Raw genomic sequence first — 20,311 nt, 5'->3', positions numbered from 1 at the left:
GGCCACCTGGGCACACTGCTGGCTCATGTTCAGCTTCCTGTCAATCCAAGGAGAAAAACAGGAGAAAAACATCCTGGAGAACATACATCCTGAGGGAGCAGCATCCCCTTTGCAGGCTGTCAGCCCCACAGCCACTGTGAGACCACCCAACCCTTGTCCCAAAATGGGGTTTGCTCATGCAGTGTGCAAGCCAATAACACACAGAGTGGGGATATGAGAAATTTATTAGTAGTTCCATGCAAAAAGGGGTGCTGGGGGCTACTCCCACAAAGCTGGCACACACTAGGTTGGAAAAGTCATACATTTACTCATTGTAAATTAATGTATTTACAAAATATGTATGGTGTACTATATATATATATATATACACATAATATTAGTGGTGTTTACAATCCCTTAGCTTAAAGTTAATTGGTGCAAGGCATCCTCGCCCTCATTTAAAGGTACAGTGTCTTCTAATTTTACTGTGCAACCTCAGTGGGAGGTTCTACAGGCAGAGGCGGGGATCTTAACTTCTGGAGGTGTGGTTTGCTTATTGTAATTCGCAAAATTCACTCAAGGGACTCTGACCTAAAGAGTTCTATGTGGCTCCTTGGGCTGCTTGCCCAATTTAATCCAAAGCTCCTGTTTCTAATGTCAGGTTGCTCCCTTATCTTACTGGTTAGCCTTAAATTAATTACTCTTAAGCAGTCGAGCAATAAACTATCAATTATTTAAAACTATCTTGTGTCGAGTAGATCCTTTCAAGATTTAGACCACTGCACACCATTTTCCCATGGTACTTCCCACCACATCCAGTGGGTTTCTCCACTGGCCAGGTCCAGTTCCAGCTCCAGCTCCAGACCCTTTCTGCCACGGGGTAGACCCACTCGAGCTCTGCCACCCCCACCCCAAAAAAAAAAACCAAACAGCCCTGCACCGACAGGCTCCAGCTGCCCCAGAGGAAAAACACAACAATAATTTATTTTATTTCCGTAATTAATGCCCCCGACACCCCCCAGGCCTGTGGCACCAGCGCTTCCTCAGGCTGCCCACCTGAGGGCAACCACCACACTCCCCTCGACGCCACACGCAATGCTTTCACCCACGCAACCCGCCCACCCCCCCTCCGCTGACGGCCACAATGGTCTCTCCCGCCGCCATTTCACCGCCCATCGCCCCCAGATTTCGCGCCAAACTGCACCGGGGCAGGCAGGGAGGGGCGGAGCGCCCCGTCTCGTCCAATCGGAGGCAGAGTCGACGTCGCGCGCTTCCTCTTGGGGCGGGGCTTGGGTGGAGGCTGAGCCAATCGGAGTGAGCGGCGGCCCCGCCCCGCCCCTTCCAGCGGTGGGGTTTCCGCGCGCCCGATTTGCCGCGGTAAAGTTGTCGGATTCCCGCGGGGTGCGGAGTGGGACGGGAGGGTGGGAATGGGAATGAACTGGGGATAACGGGGGGGGGAATGGGAATTGGAGATAACGGGGAGCAGTGACGCGTGAGGCCGCGCGGGGTTTTTGCGGTGGAGGGGAGAGCTTGGGGTCGGGGGGTGCAGTGCGGCCATGGGGTGTCAGTGGGGGGGGGGGGGGGGGAGACTGGGGCTGACTCCGTTCTCTCGCCTCTCCGTCGCAGGAGAGCAGCTGTCACTATGTCCGGCTTCGACGACCCCGGTGTTTACTACAGCGACAGTTTTGGGGGGGACGCGTCTGTGGACGATGGTCAGGTTCGGAAGTCGCAGCTGCAGAAGCGGTTCAAAGAGTTCCTGCGACAGTACCGAGTGGGCACGGACCGGACGGGCTTTACCTTCAAATACAGGTACGGCTGCTGTGACCCCTCTTCTGTGCCTTACCTCTTCGCACACCCCATCTGCACATCCATCTCCCTACTCCTGTGCACACCCTGGCTATATGCAGTAGCACCCCATCAGCTCATCTCTGGTATAGACCGTAAAGAGCTCTTTGTAGAGGTAATGTTACTCTTCTATTTATGTTAATGTTACGCTTTTATTTAACCTTATAGGAAAAATGAGGTCTGGTGTTCTCCCAAATATTTTGGGTAGCTGCTAGTGGCAGAGGTAGCAACAGAATTATAGAATCATAGAATTGGCTGGGTTGGAAGGGACCTCTGAGATCATCAAGTCCAACCCTTGACCCACTACCGCTGCGGTTACCAGACCATGGCACTGAGTGCCACATCCAGTCTCTTTTTAAATATCTCCAGGGACAGAGAATCCACCATTTCCCTGGGCAGCCCATTCCAATGTCTGATCACCTTCTCTGTAAAGAAACTTTCTAATATCCAACCTAGATCTGCGCTGCCAGCTTTGCCCCTAGTTTTGAGGTGGTAGTTCTGTCTTCATGTTCTAGTGCTTTGTGGTCTGGAGTTTTGGCTGTGTCTATTAAAATCAGTTCAGCACTGTCCCTGTGTGCCTTCTGGGGCTGTCAGGGTGCCTGGGCTGTGTCTTTTCCTCTAGAGTCTGGAGAAACAACTCTGGGAGGACATACAGATGTATCATGCAATCTTACTGTTCACCTCTGAATTTCATGCAGCCTGTTTTTTTGTTTTGTGTTGTAGTTTGGTTTTGGGATTGCTTGGTTTTTTTTCTTTTTGTTTTTTTTTTAAGGAGAACAATGCTTGCTATGCTACTGCTTCACTTTTCAAATTGTGTTCTAGGTATAACAGATGTAGATGTTTTCTAATTGACTGTTAATGTATTCCTAGTAAACAGTTTTTTACTTTAAATCATCACAGCAAGCATTGGTGTTATATCATCATAGAAAAAATGGATGGTTTGTGTTATAGGGGACCTGAAACATCTACTTCCAATCCCTCTGCCATGGGCAGAGACACTTCTTACTAGAACAGGTTGCTCCAAGCCCATCCATTCTGGACTTGGAACACTTCCAAGAGGAAGGGACATCCACAGCCTCCCTGGACAACCTGTTCCAGTGTCCCACCACTCTCATAGTGAAGAATTTCTTTCTAATGTTCAGTCTGAATCTGTCCTCTTCCAGTTTAAAGCCATTAGTCTTGTATTTTTGCCACATGCCCATGGAAGAACCCCTCCCCATCTTTCTTGTAGGCTCCCTTCAGGTACTGCAATACTGCTGTCCCTGGTCTAGTATCACATTTCGAAGTAGTTCTGGGTGAAAGATTTGCCCGTGTCCTCTTAGGCTTCTCTTGTGGTTTTCCCATTTGCTTTCCAAACCAAAGACTCCCTGCTTTTTCTGCTCCATGCTTGTCAGAAGATTGCTATGGGTGACTGCTGCTTTCTGGTCTGTCTGCAAACCTTTGCTGCTTGACTGCCTTTCAGGGATGAGCTGAAACGGCACTATAACCTTAGTCAGTACTGGGTAGAGGTGGAGATGGAAGACTTGGCCAGCTTTGACGAAGATCTCGCTGATTATCTGTACAAGCAACCAGCAGAGCACCTGCAGCTGGTAAGGATGGAGGAGGTTGGCTACCTGGTGCACTGACATTGCTACAGTGCATTGACACAAGAGCAACCCTGGTGATATGCTGTCATCTACCCATAATAAACTAGTTATTCCCTTTCTAGTTGGAAGAAGCAGCAAAAGAAGTTGCAGATGAAGTGACTCGTCCTCGTCCTTCAGGAGAGGAAGCTCTTCAAGACATTCAGGTCATGCTGAGATCTGATGCCAACGCAGCCAACATCCGCAGCCTGAAGGTGAGGTGAAGTTGCTGCCACACTGAGCAGGGAGTGGAGGGCTTGCTTGTTCATGGCTGTGCTTACAGGGAAGCTTTTGTTACTTGGATCACAAAGTTCAGGGCGTGATATTTGCGCCACTTTACAAGCAGAGATACTCTGCAACTTAAATCTGGCTACAAAAACCTGTTCTTACTGATTACGGATGTGGGGATGTTACTGCTATTAGTGATGTTCTGTATGGAGTGTTTTGTCCTGTTTTGAAATCATCATGACTTGACTCATGCAATCTTCCTCTACTGCCCTTAGAGCAAGGGAATGACATTGTCAAGAAGCACTGGGATTTTTTGTTCTGGTACTTTAGTCCCATGGATGGGGGAAGTGTAGCTAAGAAAGATCTGTATTTCTTTTACATCTTTTTATATTTCCAATCCATCCTCCAGTGGCAGCTTTCTCACCTTCCCTTCGCCCTTTCCTTTTCAGTCTGACCAGATGTCCCACCTTGTGAAGATCCCTGGAATTGTAATTGCAGCAACCCCTGTGAGAGCCAAAGCCACCAAAATAGCCATCCAGTGCCGCAGCTGCCGTAACACCATCAGCAACATCGCGGTGCGCCCAGGCCTGGAGGGTTATGCTCTCCCCAGGAAATGCAACACGTAAGGACTGATGTGGGGATGTGTGCAGTAAGCTTGGGGGTGCTGGGGTGGAAAAAAGGCTGTGTCCTTTCCCCCCCTTTCATCCTATGTGCACTGCAGAGAGTCAGTTACCAGTTGCATGAGGCAGAACATCTGCCCTGCTCTTTGCCTCTTCTCTTCCCCTTGCCCCTGTGCCTACGTGCACACAGAGCCGGCAGGTTTTAGCTCCATCCATCTGTGGTCACGTTGGTCATGACCATGGCTGCATGATCAGTGCTGCAAGCAGTGTTGAGACATCATCTCCAGGGATTTCTTTTCATCTATAGGGTGTTTTACCTGTTCCTGGTGGTTTATTCCTACCCTAAGCTACCCCATAATGCTGCTTTAAGCTGCTGTCCTAACTTCCTATTAAATTCTGATCTTTTTCAAACAAACTTCTTGCTTTTGTGGTCCCCTTTCCCAAGAGGCCGTTTTCCATTGCCTTCTGTAGGGATGCTTTGCTACTAACCTTCAAATCCTGCTTTACATCCTCTTGATGCCTGTGCAAAATGTAAGCCTTTAGGCTGCCACTGTGGCAGCTCTTGTGCTGATAGACCGTGATGGGTGGTGTCTTTGAGCTCGTGCCTGCATGTTTATTTTCTGCTCCTTAGCCCTAATGCATCTTGAGAGGTCTTTGGGATAGGGATTGTTTTTGTGTGTGGTCCTTACAGTGTCTGGCTCTGGGTCTTTGGATGAGGGTGTCTGCACTCTCCAGTTGCCCTCCCTGAAATGCCTGTCCCTGCCTGCATGGAGTCAGGCACTGATACTGCTGCACGCTGAGACGGCATCAGAATGAGGAGGTGCTCCCTGTCACTGAGAGCTCATGCTCTAGCAAGGCAGATCAGTCTCCAGAGACTGGGAGGTTGATGGCAGCCTTGTCACATTGCTAATTGCTTTCTCACCGGGAGCCACTCAACATTTTCTTTGTGTGTGAGGTTATAGAGAAAAATGCCTTGCCATGTTGCTGAGACTGTGCTGCTGCCTTTGGTGTAATTATTGAATTACCTTCCTCCCTGCTTTTAGCTAGCAAGGAGGAGAGGGTAAGGCAGAGCAAGTATTCAGGCAAGGATCACCCTGTCTTTGGCTAGTTCTCCTCCCTGCTTTTGGCAGCTGTTGAGGGCAAGACACAGAGGCCTTGGTGGACCTTTGGTTTGGTGCTGTGTTTCTGCCCTTCTCACCTGTTGGGGGGAACCATTTGGAAGGGTGGCTGCTCCGAGCTTTGTCACTGCTGTGCTCTCTGTAGGGGTGGCTCCTGAGTGCCATCAGCCATCTGTGACTGATTTCTCTGCACAGAGAACAAGCTGGCCGCCCAAAGTGCCCGCTGGACCCGTATTTCATCATGCCAGATAAGTGCAAGTGTGTGGACTTCCAGGTCCTGAAGCTACAGGAGTCCCCAGATGCTGTGCCACACGGGGAGATGCCCCGGCACTTGCAGCTGTACTGTGACAGGTACCAGCATGGTCTCTTCCCCAACACCCTGCAGGGAAAGCAGGTGCCATCCTTTCCTCCGCTACCATCTCTTTCTTTCCCCTTCCTCCTCTTAGGTACTTGTGTGACAAAGTTGTCCCTGGGAACAGAGTCACTATCATGGGCATCTACTCCATCAAGAAGTCTGCCCAGAGCAAAAACAAAAGCCGTGACAATGTGGGCGTGGGCATCCGAAGTGCTTACATCCGTGTGGTGGGCATCCAGGTGGACATGGAGGGCTCAGGTGAGGACTGCTTTTGGTGCCTGTCTGGTCTGCATTGATACTCTGGTGTTTGGAGGAGCCTCTCCCTGAACAAAGTGGTCTTTCAGCAAGGACTGTATGAAATCACAAACTGGGTCCTTCTCTGCTGCTTATATAGCAGCTATGTATTCTATCTGGGTATCTTGTGTGACTTTTTTTTCAGTGATATTAAATGAGGAAGCTTCAGCCCCAGTCCTCCAGGGTATTTAAGTATTGTTATCTTATTGATCTTTGTGGGAATCTGCTATCTTAGTAGGAATCTGCTAACCTATCCCTGAGGATCTGGGCTGAAGTCAATAGTTAAAATTGAGCAATGTTTTTAAATAATGGTCCTGACTGTAATTCTCCCTCTGGTTCCTCCAGAGCTGTTCTACCCAAGATCTTTATATTTTTCCTACCAGCCTTGCTAGGATAGCAACCACCTGCCTTTTCCACCTTCCCACCTGGTGACACTTGGTGTTATCTTCAAGAAAGGAGCCTGGTGGTAGTGAGGGAGGGTGGAGGCAGTAGTGTCATTTACTTTTAAAAATCTCTGATTGGTCTTGCTTCATTCTCCTCTGTGTAGGACACAGCTTTGCTGGCTCAGTGACCCCACAAGAAGAGGAGGAGCTTCGTCGCCTCACTGCCATGCCCAACATCTATGAGACCATTGCCAAGAGCATTGCGCCCTCCATCTATGGCAGCACCGACATCAAGAAGGCCATTGCCTGCCTCCTCTTTGGAGGCTCTCGCAAGAGGTAGGGAAAAGCCATCCAGGTGGAGAGAGGGCAATGGCAGGGGTGTCACTGGCAGCACAGAGCCCTCATGAAGTCTTCTAGTGGTGCCACCAACCACCTGCCATTTGTCAGCAACACCTGGGTGTCAAAACGAAGGCTCCCCATCACTCCTCCCTCTCTTTCTCCCCACTCTGTTGCTCCAGGCTTCCAGATGGACTGACTCGCAGAGGAGACATCAACTTACTGATGCTGGGTGACCCTGGCACGGCCAAATCGCAGCTGCTGAAGTTCGTCGAGAAGTGTTCGCCCATCGGGGTAGGTGGTGTGAGGTGCCCACTTGTGGTGCAGCATTTCTTCCTCCGGTTCCTCACGTAGCGTGGAAGACCAGTCTGTGGTCACAGCCTGGCATCCACAGCTATACCAGCTGTCAGAGCTGTTAGCTGCCATCTCTGGCAGTGCTAGCCTGGAGGAGATGGGCTGCAGGATGAGGAAGGGGAAGCAGGTAACACCTTTCATTAAGTTAGGAGCTGGGCTATTTGAAGATGTCCAAAGATGTGGGTGGTGATGTTAATTGTTGAGACTTGATCAGAGTAGAGACTGGCTGGTCAGGACAAAGTTGACTGCCTCCCAGGCGTGGACCTCCAGGCTGAATCCAGGCATGAAATTATATTTGCAGATGTGGTTTTTTTCGTGGTCTCTATCAAACTCAGCCTCTGACTGCCTTCTTCCCCCCTGGGAGGAAAACAAACCTAATGCAGCAGCCCACCAAACAATAAATTATGCCCTGTTCTGTACTTACTACCTGTATTGGTGTGTCTGCGAGCCCTCTGGTGTATCATAGGTGCTTAGTCCAAGGCCTGAGACTATGCAATAATCCTCCTCTGTACCCAGCAGGTCTGCTTTTAGCACGTGCTGAGTGGTTTTCCTGGAGGGCTTTGCATTTCTTCTGGCAGCTCTGGATTTTGTAGTGTGGGAGGTGCTTTGTCCTCCAGCTGGAGTGGTGGGGTCCTGGGTCCCGTGGTGGCTGACATGCTGTCCCCTTCCTTGTCATGCATGCCTCTAGGTGTACACCTCAGGAAAAGGCAGCAGTGCTGCTGGCTTGACAGCCTCTGTCATCCGTGACCCTTCCTCCAGGAGTTTCTTCATGGAAGGAGGAGCTATGGTGCTGGCAGATGGTGGAGTGGTGTGCATCGATGAGTTTGACAAGGTACCCATGGGGCTGTCTGTGTGGGAATAAGGGAAGAGAGCAGTGGGGGCTGCTGACTGCTCCTGGGAGAGCCCAGAGCTGCAGGAGAAAGGGCAACTCTCCTGAGACTGCCTCACTTTCTTCTGGGGAAGGTCGAGGGATGGGGATGCAGGGAAATTCTTGTTACATCCAGCACTCTTAAGCAGAGGTTGTCACAGAGCTTTACCTTGGGGTTCAGCATCAGTGGGTGTATAGCTGAGGTCCAGTAGAGGTCACTGATGGTGACTTTTTTTTTTTTCTTTCATTCCATTTCATTTCTCCCACCTTGGATGAGAAGATGAGGGAGGATGACCGTGTGGCCATCCATGAGGCCATGGAGCAGCAGACCATCTCCATTGCTAAGGTGAGCTGTGGGTGCATGTTGCCCCAACACATGAGCCTGGCTTGCTGCTGCGTTTCCCCAAAAGCCAGCGATCACACATCTTTTGCCAGAACTACCCATTTAAAGTGGCTTGTTCAGGCAGTGGGTTTGATGGTTACCAGTTTTTCTGATCTGAGATGGGTCAACCTTGCCTGTAGGTTCTGGATTGTCTTCTCTTTGGCAGCTTAAGCTTCAACAGGACTGAAAAGAGCTCCTTCTGCTCTGCCTATCTCTTTTCCTCTAAATTTAGTAGTTCTGCTGATATCCCCATATCATGGCCTGATACCACTTCTTTTTCTTCCTTTTCATTGCTCTCCACACCTTCAGAAGATCTACAAAAATGGCCTGGTGTACTGGTGCCAGGTCTTCTCTCAAATCAGAGTTTCTCTTTGTTTCCACTTCTCAAGCTTTTTTTATACAATTTCTTTCTGCTCTATCCTGGTAGCTCTGGTTCACCCCTTAGTTATTCAATCCCTGGTAACAGAACACCCACCATCATTTTTCTGTGCTGGTTCTCTTGCCCTACTATCTACAAACCCACACTTCACCCCCAAGGTTGCCCAGGGGCACTCAGACACAGCCACCCAGTTTCTTTCTCAGGTAGAAAGTCTGGTGATAGGGTCTTGTGTGTCCTTGCCTTTGACAGGAATTTTTAAATGGAGTAACTCAAGTGTGTGCTCAAGTCTCAGGTGAATCCAGTCCACCTCCAGAAGGACATGTGGGTCCAGCCCCATGTAGCTTCTGTGCTGGCCCCTCTCCAGTGTAAAATGATTACAGAGCAACTGCTCTTAAGTGGTGCTACTTAAGGGGTTTTATTTGAATGTGAACTGCTTTGGACCTTTCACTGGGAGTTAATAGCCTTCTAGCTCCTGCTGTGACGTGGATGTGGCCTTGACTTGCTCTGTTTCTCCTTCCCACCACAGGCAGGAATCACAACCACGCTCAACTCCCGCTGCTCAGTGCTGGCAGCTGCCAACTCTGTCTTTGGGCGCTGGGATGAGACCAAGGGTGAGGAGAACATTGATTTTATGCCCACCATCCTGTCCCGATTTGACATGATCTTCATTGTCAAGGATGAGCACAACGAGCAGCGAGACATGGTGGGTTGAGGCTCATGGGTGCAGCTGGGAGTTAGAGGTACCCCATTTTTGGGGAGGAGGGAGGAAATGGGGTTTCCAGATGCCTGACTGCCCTCTGCTCTCCTAGACTCTGGCCAAGCACGTGATGTCCTTACACGTCAGTGCTTTGACGCAGACCCAGGCCGTGGAGGGAGAGATAGAGCTGAACAAGCTGAAGAAGCTCATCTCCTTCTGTCGAACGTGAGTGGGAAGCAGGACTTCGTGGAAGGGCCCTTTTTACCTCCTGCCTTGAAAAAAGCGAAGCGCAAGCACCTTGCAGTGGTGCCACAGCCTGGCCCAAGGAAGCGAGGGATGCCCTGGGATACCCACCCCTGCTCAGGGGACCCTTTTTAGCAGCACTGCTTCCAGCTCCTGTTCCTTCTTTCAGGAAATGTGGCCCTCGGCTGTCCGCAGCAGCAGCAGAGAAGCTGAAGAACCGCTACATCTTGATGCGGAGCGGCACTCGCCAGCACGAGCAGGAGAGCGACCGCCGCTCCAGCATCCCCATCACTGTCCGGTGAGCAGCTGTACCCTCTTTGCCCCCACCAAAACCCTCAAAGCTTGATTTGCCTCTCTTGGGTGTCACCTTAGGGTTCCCCCCAAGGAAGGGGATTAGTGGTGTGTTGGGATAGCCCTCTTTGAACAGGGTGACACTGGAGATGCCGTGAGCCAGAAGGTGCTTGGAGTGGGGTAGGTGGGGGTGTCAAGGGTTGGATGAGAAGACCTCTGAGCTGCAGAAAAAAGCACAGAAATGTTTCCTTTGACCATAGGCAGCTAGAGGCCATCGTACGCATTGCTGAGTCCCTGGCAAAGATGAAGCTTCAGCCCTTTGCCACCGAGGCTGATGTTGAGGAAGCCTTGAGGCTCTTCCAGGTGTCCACGCTTGATGCGGCCATGTCAGGCAGCCTGTCAGGTGAGGGGGGCACACTGTGCTGGGGGCAGGGGTGACATGCTGGGCTCGGGTGCTCAGGGCAAGGAGAGCCTAGCATCCCTCTTGGGACCCATCTTACAGGGGCAGAGGGTGCTACCAGGCAGCCTCTGGGCAGGTGCTGGACTTGTTTTTTGAACAAAGTGACACCTGTAACAGCAAGGGCCATCATGGCCTTATCACTGTGTCTTACAGGGAAGGCGACAACGAATGACACCAGGGATCTTCACCTGTGCTGGTCACTCTGCTAGGGGCAGAGTCCAGCGCTGGAGGTGTTTCCCTAACCTGTTTGTCTTGCAATCTCTTTCCATGTGGGGGTGGAGACAATATTTCCTTGGGAGACAGTGTAGTATGAAGGGTTTCAAGGAAGCTTCATTAGTCAGATCCACATTCAGCAGTGCCTTTGAAGGTCCACAGCCTTTGATGATGGATTTGTGCACGCATTCCTCAAAGTCTCAAGAGATGTGCAGGCATGGTGGGAGACACTGGAAATGGGCAGTCTGGCTTTGAGTGTGACACCTGGAGCAGAACAAAGAGCTCAGAGCAGCCTCTCATTCCAGGGGCAGAAGGCTTCACGACACAGGAGGACCAAGAGATGCTGTCCCGCATTGAGAAGCAGCTGAAGCGCCGCTTCGCCATCGGCTCTCAGGTGTCAGAGCACAGCATTGTCCAGGACTTCATGCGGCAGGTGGGAGCACTGGGACCTTGCAGTTGGGGAAGATGGTGGGCTGTGAAACCAGGCACCCCAGGCTGCTGGTTGGGGAGTGAAATCCACTCCCCAGGAGGTGGCTGGAGAACCTTTTGGCTGTGTTTGCTTTTGAAGTTGTTTGTAGGGAGTGGTGTGCAATGTGATTGTAGAATTTAAGGGGAGCGGGACAAGCACTGAGATGTAGGGCTGTTAGGATAGTTTGGGGTTCTGTCCTTGAAACCAGGACTGTTTGACTTGTGAAAGTGGCTTCAGTCAGACCCGAAACAGCAAAACAGGAAAGGAGAATGAGTGCCTACTGAGCTGCCTCCATCCAGAGAGGCACGCCCAGGCTTTTAGTGCTGGTTGTTGGTTCCTGCTGGGCTCCAGTGAGCTTTTTCCTGCTGGCTCATCTCCCCTTGCTCTTGCCTTTTCCAGAAATACCCAGAACATGCCATTTACAAAGTGCTGCAGCTGATGATGCGGCGGGGGGAGATCCAGCACCGCATGCAACGCAAGGTCCTCTACCGCATCAAGTGACCTCCCTGTCCTACCCCCAGGAGGAAACTGCTACTGCCTTACACCAGCCTGTGGGGACAGAGAGCTCTGTGGGGTTGGTGCCTGCTCCTGGAAGAAGCTTTTCCTTGGGGAGCCAAACAACCCCCCAGAAACTCTATCTTGAGACCAGGGTTGGGGGTGGTCAGGGTTGCCCTTGGGTACATTGTCACTGTGTCACATCAGTGTTTCTTTAAACTCCTAAAGCTTTTGGTTGGTATTAAAATAAAAAATTATATTGGTAGTCTAGGCTGCCTGGAGGGATAGGGGGCCATGGAGGTGATCAGAGGGCTGGAGCACCTCTCCTGTGAAGACAGAGTTGGGGTTGTTCAGTCTGGAGAAGGCTCCAGAGAGACCTTATAGGGGCCTCCCAGTACCTGAAGGGTACCTACAGGAAAGCTGGGGAAGGACTTTTTACAAGGGCATGTAGTAATTGGACAAGGGGTAACTGTTTCAAAATGGAAGAGGGTAGGTTTAGGTTGAATATTGGGAAGAAATTCTTCACTGTGAGTGTAGTGAGATACTGGAACAGGTTGACCACCAGGGAGATTCTGGCTGCCCTATCCTTAGAATTGTTCACAGCCAGATTGGGTAGGGCTTAGAGCAACTTGGTCTAGTGGGAGGTGTCCCTGTCCACAGCAGAGGGGTTGGAACTAGGTGGTCTTTGAGATCCCTTCCAACCCCAAACATTCTATGATACATCCCCTTGCCCCGTTGGAGGTGATACAGGATTATGGTTGGAAATGTAGCACTGATGCTTGCCCTGTGTTACCCACTGCCCAGCACCCACCCAGGGGGCTTGCCTTGTGCAGAATGCAGCCCCATTGGCAGTTCCAGCACCAGTGGTGCTGAAGGCAGAACCTCCTTTTTCCCTCGGGGTTTGGTCTATCTATCAAGGCCCTAATTGTTGGTGCAAGCTGCTGCACTGGGCTCAGGGGTGTGGGAGGCACCTTACCCACTCCCTATGTGCAAGCTGCTCATCTTGACCTGCCACTGGCAGCAAAGGAAATGAGCTGCCCTTCCCTGCTTCAAAACTACTCTTTGCTTCTCCCCTTTCCAAGGGCTGTGGTAGGTAAACGTTCTACCCTGCCATGAAAAGGGCTTCATGCAAGCCTTGCTGAATATGTGGTCACAGCCCCCTGCTTGCCCCAGCACTGCTAGAGCAGTGCTGAGTGAGGAAGGGGATACAGAAGGGCTCAAGAGCTGTGTATTCTCCCATAGCCTCTACCACTTTGTTGGTATGATGACAACTGTAGGGAGAGATATTCTGCTTTTATGGAGCTTTTAATGGGTTCTGCGTGGGCTGTCCTTGTGCAGCCACTTGCCCCTTCTGCATGACCTTCAATTTGTCAAACTGCAGGGTTTTGTAATTTTTAGCAAAGTAGTAGTATCTCTCCCAGCATCTTCACAAGGATGTAAGGTACAGGTACATCCCTGGCCTTGGCAGCTCCGGGCTGGGGAAGAGCACCAGTGGTGGGGGGCTTGGTGCCCTCCCAAGATGGTTTAGCGTTGGATGCTGCAGGGGAGTGAGGCTGCTGCTGTGTCTGTGAGTGGCCTTCAGGCTGAGCAACACACCCCAGAAGAGTCTTCATTAGGAATAAAAATGTTCAGGGCCAGCAGAGGGTACCAGAGCCTTGAGGATGCTGGGCTGTGGTTCTGCTCACTGTGCTGCCTCCTCCTCCGAGGGGAAACCCAGGGGTCCCTTTGGGCTGGCATAGTGGGGTGCTGGCTGCACTGAGCCCAGCAATTGTCACACAAGGGCTCCACTGCAGCCTTTGAGGGTGTTCAGCAGCATCTTCCCTTGCTTCTGAGTGGGTGTTTTGAGAGGTGCCTTATGTGATTCTGATGTAGCTGGAGCTGGTTATAGGGCTAGAGGTCTGTCTGGAAGGGCCAGGGTGATGAAATGCACTGGATGTACCTTAGCAAAATAACTCCCTACCCTTTATTCTCCAGGTTTTTTTTTTATAGACATGATCTTCGTGGAGGGCTAGAAGGGAGAGGGGGCTGGCCCCCAGGCTCACAGTGGTGCAGGCAGGGATAGGTCTCCAGAAAGCTCACCCCAGTGGCTCTGTTGCACCGTAGTTTTGCAGGTACCAAACACCTTAAGGTACTTCTTGAAGCAAGCAATACTGGAGCAAAAGTGGTTACCTTTTCTCTTTTGAAAGACACCTCTCCACATTGCTTCCCAGCTCAGGACACAGGGCTGGAATAAGAGATGGATGCAGCTGCTCCACGTAGAGGATCATTTCCATGAAGGAGGAATAAATGAATGCGGGAATAACAGGACCGGATCCTCAGCTAGAGGCTGAAGTTCCCAAAACTGCCAGAGTCTGCTTGAAAGCATCCTGCCCTTCTCACGAGCTCCTCAAGCACTTGATATTGCAGCATCAGGGGGTGACTCATTTGAGCAGGGTTAACACAGCCCTGAAGCAGCAGTGTTGGTGTCATGGCTGTTTCCCTCACAGATGGCATAGCCCATGCAGTCCTGTAATAGCAGGTCCTCCAGGTCTCTCAGCCCCTGCCACCCTTCCCCATAACTCTGTTCTTGCTTCAGAGCTGATGGCAGTACCTTGTCTATCCATGGCTCTTCTTCTGGAGGTACAGCAAGAGGAAAGCAAACAAGGAGGTGAGTATGGGACCAGTACCTACCCTGCTGTTAGTGCTGATTCTGGAAGAGGCTGCCAGCCTGGAAGGAGCACCCAGCAATGATGGAGAGGGTCTAGGTGGGGAGAGAGTGTCCTGGGAAAGGGACCGGGGAGGGGCAACACATTGCAAAGGATTCCATTTCCATCAGTCTTCTTACTTGATATCCTTTGCCTGCAGACCTCCTTCTGGATTTTCCCCATGATTTTGTTCTGTGCTGGAACAGAAGTGCATGGCTGGATTTCAGTTGCTGACTGCCAGTGGTGGTCATGATGCTCAGGTTGCAAAAGAGCCAACACCTCAAGGTACATTGAGCTATGGTGGGTGCTGGCAGGTGAGGAGGTTGGAAATTTTTTTTTTTTTTTTTTTTTTGTAGTTGGGAGCAGAGGTATATTTCTGTGATGGGGATCAGAATGATTGATCTCTTCGTGCTATGAGGTGTGTTGATTATATGGTATGAGGTTATGTAAGTGTATGTACGGCTTGAAACAAGATTGTTTAGCAACTAATATATGCAGTTCTATCACAAGAAGCGGAGCTGGGATGTGCGTAACTGGCATTATCCTGGAACTCAAGATTGTTCATTAGTAATGGCTTGTTTTGATCATTGCGTTGCAGATGAAAATTTTGGGAGGAAAAGCAGTTCTCAGTTGAGTAGAGTGTTAGTACTTGGTGGTGTCTGCTTGATAAGGGATTGGTGGTCCTCCTAGTGAAGACAACCAGATTTTTCATCAAATGGTAGGTGCGCGATAAAGGAGTGTTCCTCTTCCTGGTGAAGGTGTCTCTTGGTTGTCCTTAGGTTTTGGCATACTGAGACTGGGGACAGAGTCTCCATGGATGTCCTTAGATGACCAAAAATACTTTTCTCTAAAGTGAAAAGAGAGAGTAAAACCAGACATGCATAGCCACCTCATATCTGCTCAGCATCCTCTCAACTAGCCTACAGCGATGATCTTGTTGCTTCCTTACTGCAGTGCTGTGTCACTGACACAGGAGGTCACTTCCCCACCCTTGTCTTGTCTCCTTGAGAAGTACAATATGGTAAGTGTAACGACCCCAAACCAGGCAGCCACCAGGGATGCTTTCCTGCCTTTGATTCAAAGTTTAGGTGGGGTGCTGAAGCCACTCGCTTCCTGCCATGATGATTTAGCTCCTGAAGAACTTGCAGATTACATGTATGAGGTGTATTAATATCTATTTCTCACTCCAGAGAGATCCAGTACACTGGGGTCTTGACAGTCTTTTTGGTTCTCTATGGGGGAGCCAGGTTGGGATTCATCTGTCAGGAGCTGTGGCTGAGCAAGGTGCTCTGTGTGTCAGTACAGAGAATTGTGCCCTTCCAGACAGTAATTTGTTTTATCCAAAGCAAATGTTTAAAAGAAATCAGAGAAGTTGTAACCAAATAATTGCTTTTATTTCTTCTCCATTAACTATGAAAGGTCAGGACAACTTCATTTGGTGGGTATTCCTACATCACAGACATCTCAAACTGGGGAAATGTGCATGTCCTTACTCCCCGTGGGCTGCACTGCTGTATCAGAGGAGGACTTTGGTGAAGGCTTGCCTTTGGCAGTTCTCCTTCCTCTCACACCAAGCCCACCAGAATATTTCTCCAGAAATATCAGTGGAACTCCACTACTGTAAAATCCAGCAAAGCTGAGTCATCACATCTGCACTGCTCAGATCTCTTCCATCTCTGTGTAGGATGGGAACTGTTGCAACCCAGCAACATAACCCCTGAGCGTGTTGTGCATGTCACTTCCTCCATCAAATACAGTAAACCCACACTGCAGAGTCCTGAGGGCTATTGCTCAAGGATGTGAGATAAACACTGGAAGGCAGAATATGCTGATATGGGCAATGTGAGAAACAATCTGAGCTGGTCCACCATGCACTGACCTATGATGAAGGATGCTGGGGCTCCCTACCCCTTTCTGCTACTGACTTGCTGGGCCTGTTGAGCAAGTGACCTAATGTCCTTGCCTGTCCTGGATAACAAAGTTTTTGGAGTACAGACCACCTCTTACCATGATTCTGTGGTAAGTGCCTGGCACAACATTAGTCTCATTTCAGTGGCACAGCATACTACTGACATAAATAACACTAACTAAGGGCCTCTCCAGCCCTTGCAAGGCTGAGAACTGATCTCTCAGAGGCAGGGAAATCCCTGTGTTTTGCTCTGGATAGTGCTAGAAAAGATGAAGAGACAAAGGGAGAGGTCTCTGGACAGGAAGACAGGGGTGGAGTGATGCCATGCTGCCATGACATTACCCTGTAGAACAGCACACGTGTCATGCATTGCTCAGGGTGCTCATGATGTGTTGTGCTAGGGGGTTGTCTCACATTAAGTTTAGGTCCTTTAGGAGGCTTGACTAACAGCCTGTACCCCTAGTTCTGGGCTAGGTGTCTTCAGAATCCCAAACCACTCATTCTCCCACAGCACTCATATACAAATGCCCACTACTGTTCTTCATCCTATTTTATCCATTCCTTTACAACATCCTTTGCTCCTTCCTGCACACCTCTGCTCCAGGCCTCTCCCCAGTTTGTCCATTTTCTCCTCTTCCACCCCATTGTATGTCTCATGGGTGCTTGCTCTTCTGCTCTGCATGGTCATCCTTTCCTATTCATTGTCTTGGCCATTTTAATCAATCCCTGGTCACTTCACAAAGCCCCTGGGACATGCCTCTCACTTCTGTTTTAAGGCCTGCTTTCTTCACAGGCAGGCAGGACATCAGGGTATAAGAGGCTGGATCAACTTTCAGGGCTACCTGGTAGCAAGAGGACACCAGGGAACACAAGTCAGAGAAAGTTCCCTGGACCACCTCCTGCTTCTTGGCTGTTCCTCTCCTTTCTGCCCTTCACTTTTCATCTAGCCAAGCTGCTCCACCCCTCCCTGTTTTTGATCTTTACCTTATCTCACCACCCATTTCTGTTTCTAATACTTTTGTTTTCCTTTTCTCAAACTCCTGTGTGGGCAATTTGGCCAGAAAGCACACAGATCTCTGGCCAGAAAAGCCAGGCAGTAATAGTTTATATGCCCTTTGTACCACTCACTTGGGGCCCTCAGAATGAAAGCAGAAGCATTATTATCCTGCTTGCCTTGATCAAATCCTTGCCTAGTGGAAAGTAGGTCTGTGCACAGCTGGCCATGCTGTGGGCTCATCACCATCCAGCACCTTTGTGGTGTAAATAAGAATCTATGAATAGATACTTAGGCTTCTTTCTCTTCTGGAAATCCTTCTCTTGATGGAATCTGTCAGGTCTCAAAATGTACCTAGTACTTTGTGGAATCTGTCACAACTAATCATAAAGATTAACTTCAGCATATCACTAGGACTGTGGAGTTAAATGCACACTGATCAAAATATTTATAAGGTTTTTAGAGCAACAGCTGACAGGTCACCTAACATGCAGATCCATCTGTCACCATCCCAGACTCTTGCACTAGAATAAGGTGCACATTCAACATTATCAGTTATCTTCTCCTTGTGCTTTGTAATGAGGAAGTGTTTGGTGGTCTGACCAGGAGTGCAGAGACTGTCACGAGCCTGGGAGGTTCACCATCTATATGGCTTTGGCAGGTGAAGGGTAAAGTCCTGGTCTGGGGAGAACCAAAGGGCACAAAGATGGGAACAGCTTTCCCAGCACCACATGGCTTTCATTATCTGGTCCAGAGCAGAGTCCTATGTACCTGAAGCTAAATTCAGATCTTTCAGCAGCAGTTGCTGCAGTGGGGAAACTATAGTGTCTGATTTCCTGGCTTCTCCTGAGTCAGGCAATTAAAATATCACAGTTTCCACAGCAACATCAGTACTGCCACACTGCACCAGCATCACTTTACAGTACCCTATTCAGGTACAGTTGCAACTTACAGTAATAGAAAAAAGGAGGGTGAAGCTTCCCCAGCCCTGAGCTGAAGTTTGAGTTGTTGAGGTGAGAAGGCTCCTTTTGGCCCAGCTCATCTGATCTCCTGCATGATCTCAAGCATTCCATGTGCAACAGCAAATTCTCACTGTCTGCCTTCATTTGACATAAAGTTGGTTTGCTTTCCAAGATGGTGAAAAAGTAAGGACTTTAAAATGGCCAATAAATATTTATGCCAAAGGGTCTCAAAGTTTTCCCTGATGAACATCACTAACTGGTAGGAAGACAAGGTATAGAACCACATGTGTTCCTGGCTGGGACTACATAAAACGATGACGTGTGATCATTTAGAATCAGACAAGACAGATCCACACCTCTATTTCATGTGACATGTGTTGCTGTTCTGGAGCAACATATTGCTCCAGTGCCTCCCGATGCCATTGCTGTTTGACTGCTTTCCAAAACCCCAGTGGAGAAACCAGGGCTTGTGCTCTTTTGTCTCTTGTACTGGAGAAAAGGGTAACATTAGGTCAGAGAATCAGTTCAGGAGGAGAAGCCCAACATCTGAGTCCCTGCTCTATGAGAAAAAATGGAAGACCTATTTGTTTTTTGGCTCACTTTGCACGACCCAAACCCAGAGACACACAATTTACGGTCATGACCCCTTCACCTTTCTTGCTCCTCAGAGGATAAAATGGTTTCCTGTTTATTCCAATGGGCAGCTGTTGTATCCACAAGGGAGGGCAATGATCATGGTTAATGTGGCTGATGTCCCAGATACGTTTTGCAGACGTTGCTTGTTTGTTTGCTGGGCCCTCCAGCAGCTGCTGAATGTTCTGATGCTCGAGCATGGGAGAGGACTTGCTCCCTTCACACTGGGATCAGCAGGCAGGAGAGAGGTCCTGATAGCTTCTTCAGCCTCTGCCACATGCTCTGCCACATACATCAGGAGCTATAGGGCCTCCTACACATTCTTCATCTGGTTTGTCTATGGCTCAGAGATGTTCTGTGTCACCTGTGGGAGAGAAGAGGCAATGCACTAAGCTGGGGTCTTATAACCTCAGCAAACACTGCTAGACATGAGGTGGGGTTGCCCAAGCTGCGAGACGTGCAGGACTGGTCAGAGAAATTCCCTGCACTAAGTGCCCACACAAGAGAATTCTGAGGATGTGGACAATGCCTGGAAATCACCAGAAAAGTATTATTATCATGGGAGCCACTCCTTGAGCTGCTTTTGTGGTCAGTTGCACAGAACAAAGTGTCCTGGGATGCAGAGGATGTAACCCTCAGGGAGTTCTCTACCAGACATACAATCAGCACAGGCCATTTCCAGTCTCCTGCATCAAAATGGAAGAGGCAGCTAAAATCCAACATTTTTGGGAAGAAAGGATCAAACATTATTGAATGCAGGAGAAAGACAGACCCTGCTGCCTCCTGTGTCTGTATGCTTCTCTTCTGACATCAAGAGCACTTCTCTCATTTGCTTTCACTCTTTGCTTCTTCCTAGCAGGGCTGTGTTGGTTTTTTGTGTTTTTAAATGCCACAGTGACCCAGATTTGGAACAGGCAGGTGGTGACCCAGGCAGTGGGTTTGTATCTGAGACTGTTTATGCAGGCAGCTAGGAATTAGTGAAAATGAAAGATATCAAAGTCTCATCTCCAGTGACCCATACCCAGGTGTCAGGGTAACCATCACTCTGGAGCTGGGGCATGAAGGCACAGGCTACAAAGAGGAGACATGGTGAGCTAGCCTAATGAATCTGGTCAGGCAAGAGCTGATACCAACCCTATACCTACTCATTGGCTTTGGTTTTTAGTAGCACCTACTGTGCATATCTCCAGGCTGAGAAAGTTGCTGGCTCACAGGCGATGCAATAGCTGAGGGCTCTGGAGAACCCCCGTTGAAGTGGTAATTTGTTTTAAGCATGTAAACCAGCTGTTTATTACATAAGAAATGGTATAAATGGTTCTGTTCTGGATCCCACAGTGAGCAGCAGGAGGTGGGTGAAATCCATACAGACCAAATTGCTCTAAATGAGCCGGCTTCGCTGATTTTTTCTGATTACTTTTATGAGCTCCTTCATGCAAAGGTGGCAGCAGAGCAAAAGGCTGTCGGTGTGGTTAAAGGCTGCCCAGACAGTGCATGTAAG

The 20,311-nt window shown here is 49.6% G+C and overlaps 1 protein-coding gene across 1 annotated transcript; it reads left to right on the top strand.

Moving 5' to 3' along the window:
- Nucleotides 1-1,307: 1,307 nt before the first annotated feature.
- MCM5 (minichromosome maintenance complex component 5) lies at nucleotides 1,308-11,852 on the top strand. The gene is made up of 17 exons (XM_030451797.1): nucleotides 1,308-1,380; nucleotides 1,614-1,788; nucleotides 3,287-3,413; nucleotides 3,533-3,661; nucleotides 4,124-4,296; nucleotides 5,608-5,763; nucleotides 5,859-6,025; nucleotides 6,609-6,780; nucleotides 6,963-7,074; nucleotides 7,823-7,966; nucleotides 8,283-8,348; nucleotides 9,290-9,466; nucleotides 9,573-9,685; nucleotides 9,873-10,001; nucleotides 10,255-10,397; nucleotides 10,973-11,100; nucleotides 11,536-11,852. The coding sequence occupies exons 2-17, from the start codon at nucleotides 1,622-1,624 to the stop codon at nucleotides 11,635-11,637; spliced, it is 2,205 nt and encodes a 734-aa protein (XP_030307657.1). The 5' UTR covers nucleotides 1,308-1,380; nucleotides 1,614-1,621; the 3' UTR covers nucleotides 11,638-11,852.
- Nucleotides 11,853-20,311: the final 8,459 nt, after the last annotated feature.

This window comes from Calypte anna, chromosome 1 (genome assembly GCF_003957555.1).
Source record: "Calypte anna isolate BGI_N300 chromosome 1, bCalAnn1_v1.p, whole genome shotgun sequence".
In the NCBI taxonomy this organism is placed as follows: Eukaryota; Metazoa; Chordata; class Aves; order Apodiformes; family Trochilidae; genus Calypte; species Calypte anna.
Note: the sequence above shows the minus strand (reverse complement) of the source record. Positions and strands in the feature narration are given on the sequence as shown.

Bases quoted from the DNA above. Each gene is read 5' to 3' on its own strand.
- MCM5 (XM_030451797.1), top strand. From the start codon at position 1,622: ATGTCCGGCTTCGACGACCCCGGTGTTTACTACAGCGACAGTTTTGGG. The intron at 6,781-6,962 runs GTAGGGAAAAGC...CTGTTGCTCCAG, and splicing joins TTTGGAGGCTCTCGCAAGAG to GCTTCCAGATGGACTGACTC. The intron at 11,101-11,535 runs GTGGGAGCACTG...TGCCTTTTCCAG, and splicing joins TCCAGGACTTCATGCGGCAG to AAATACCCAGAACATGCCAT.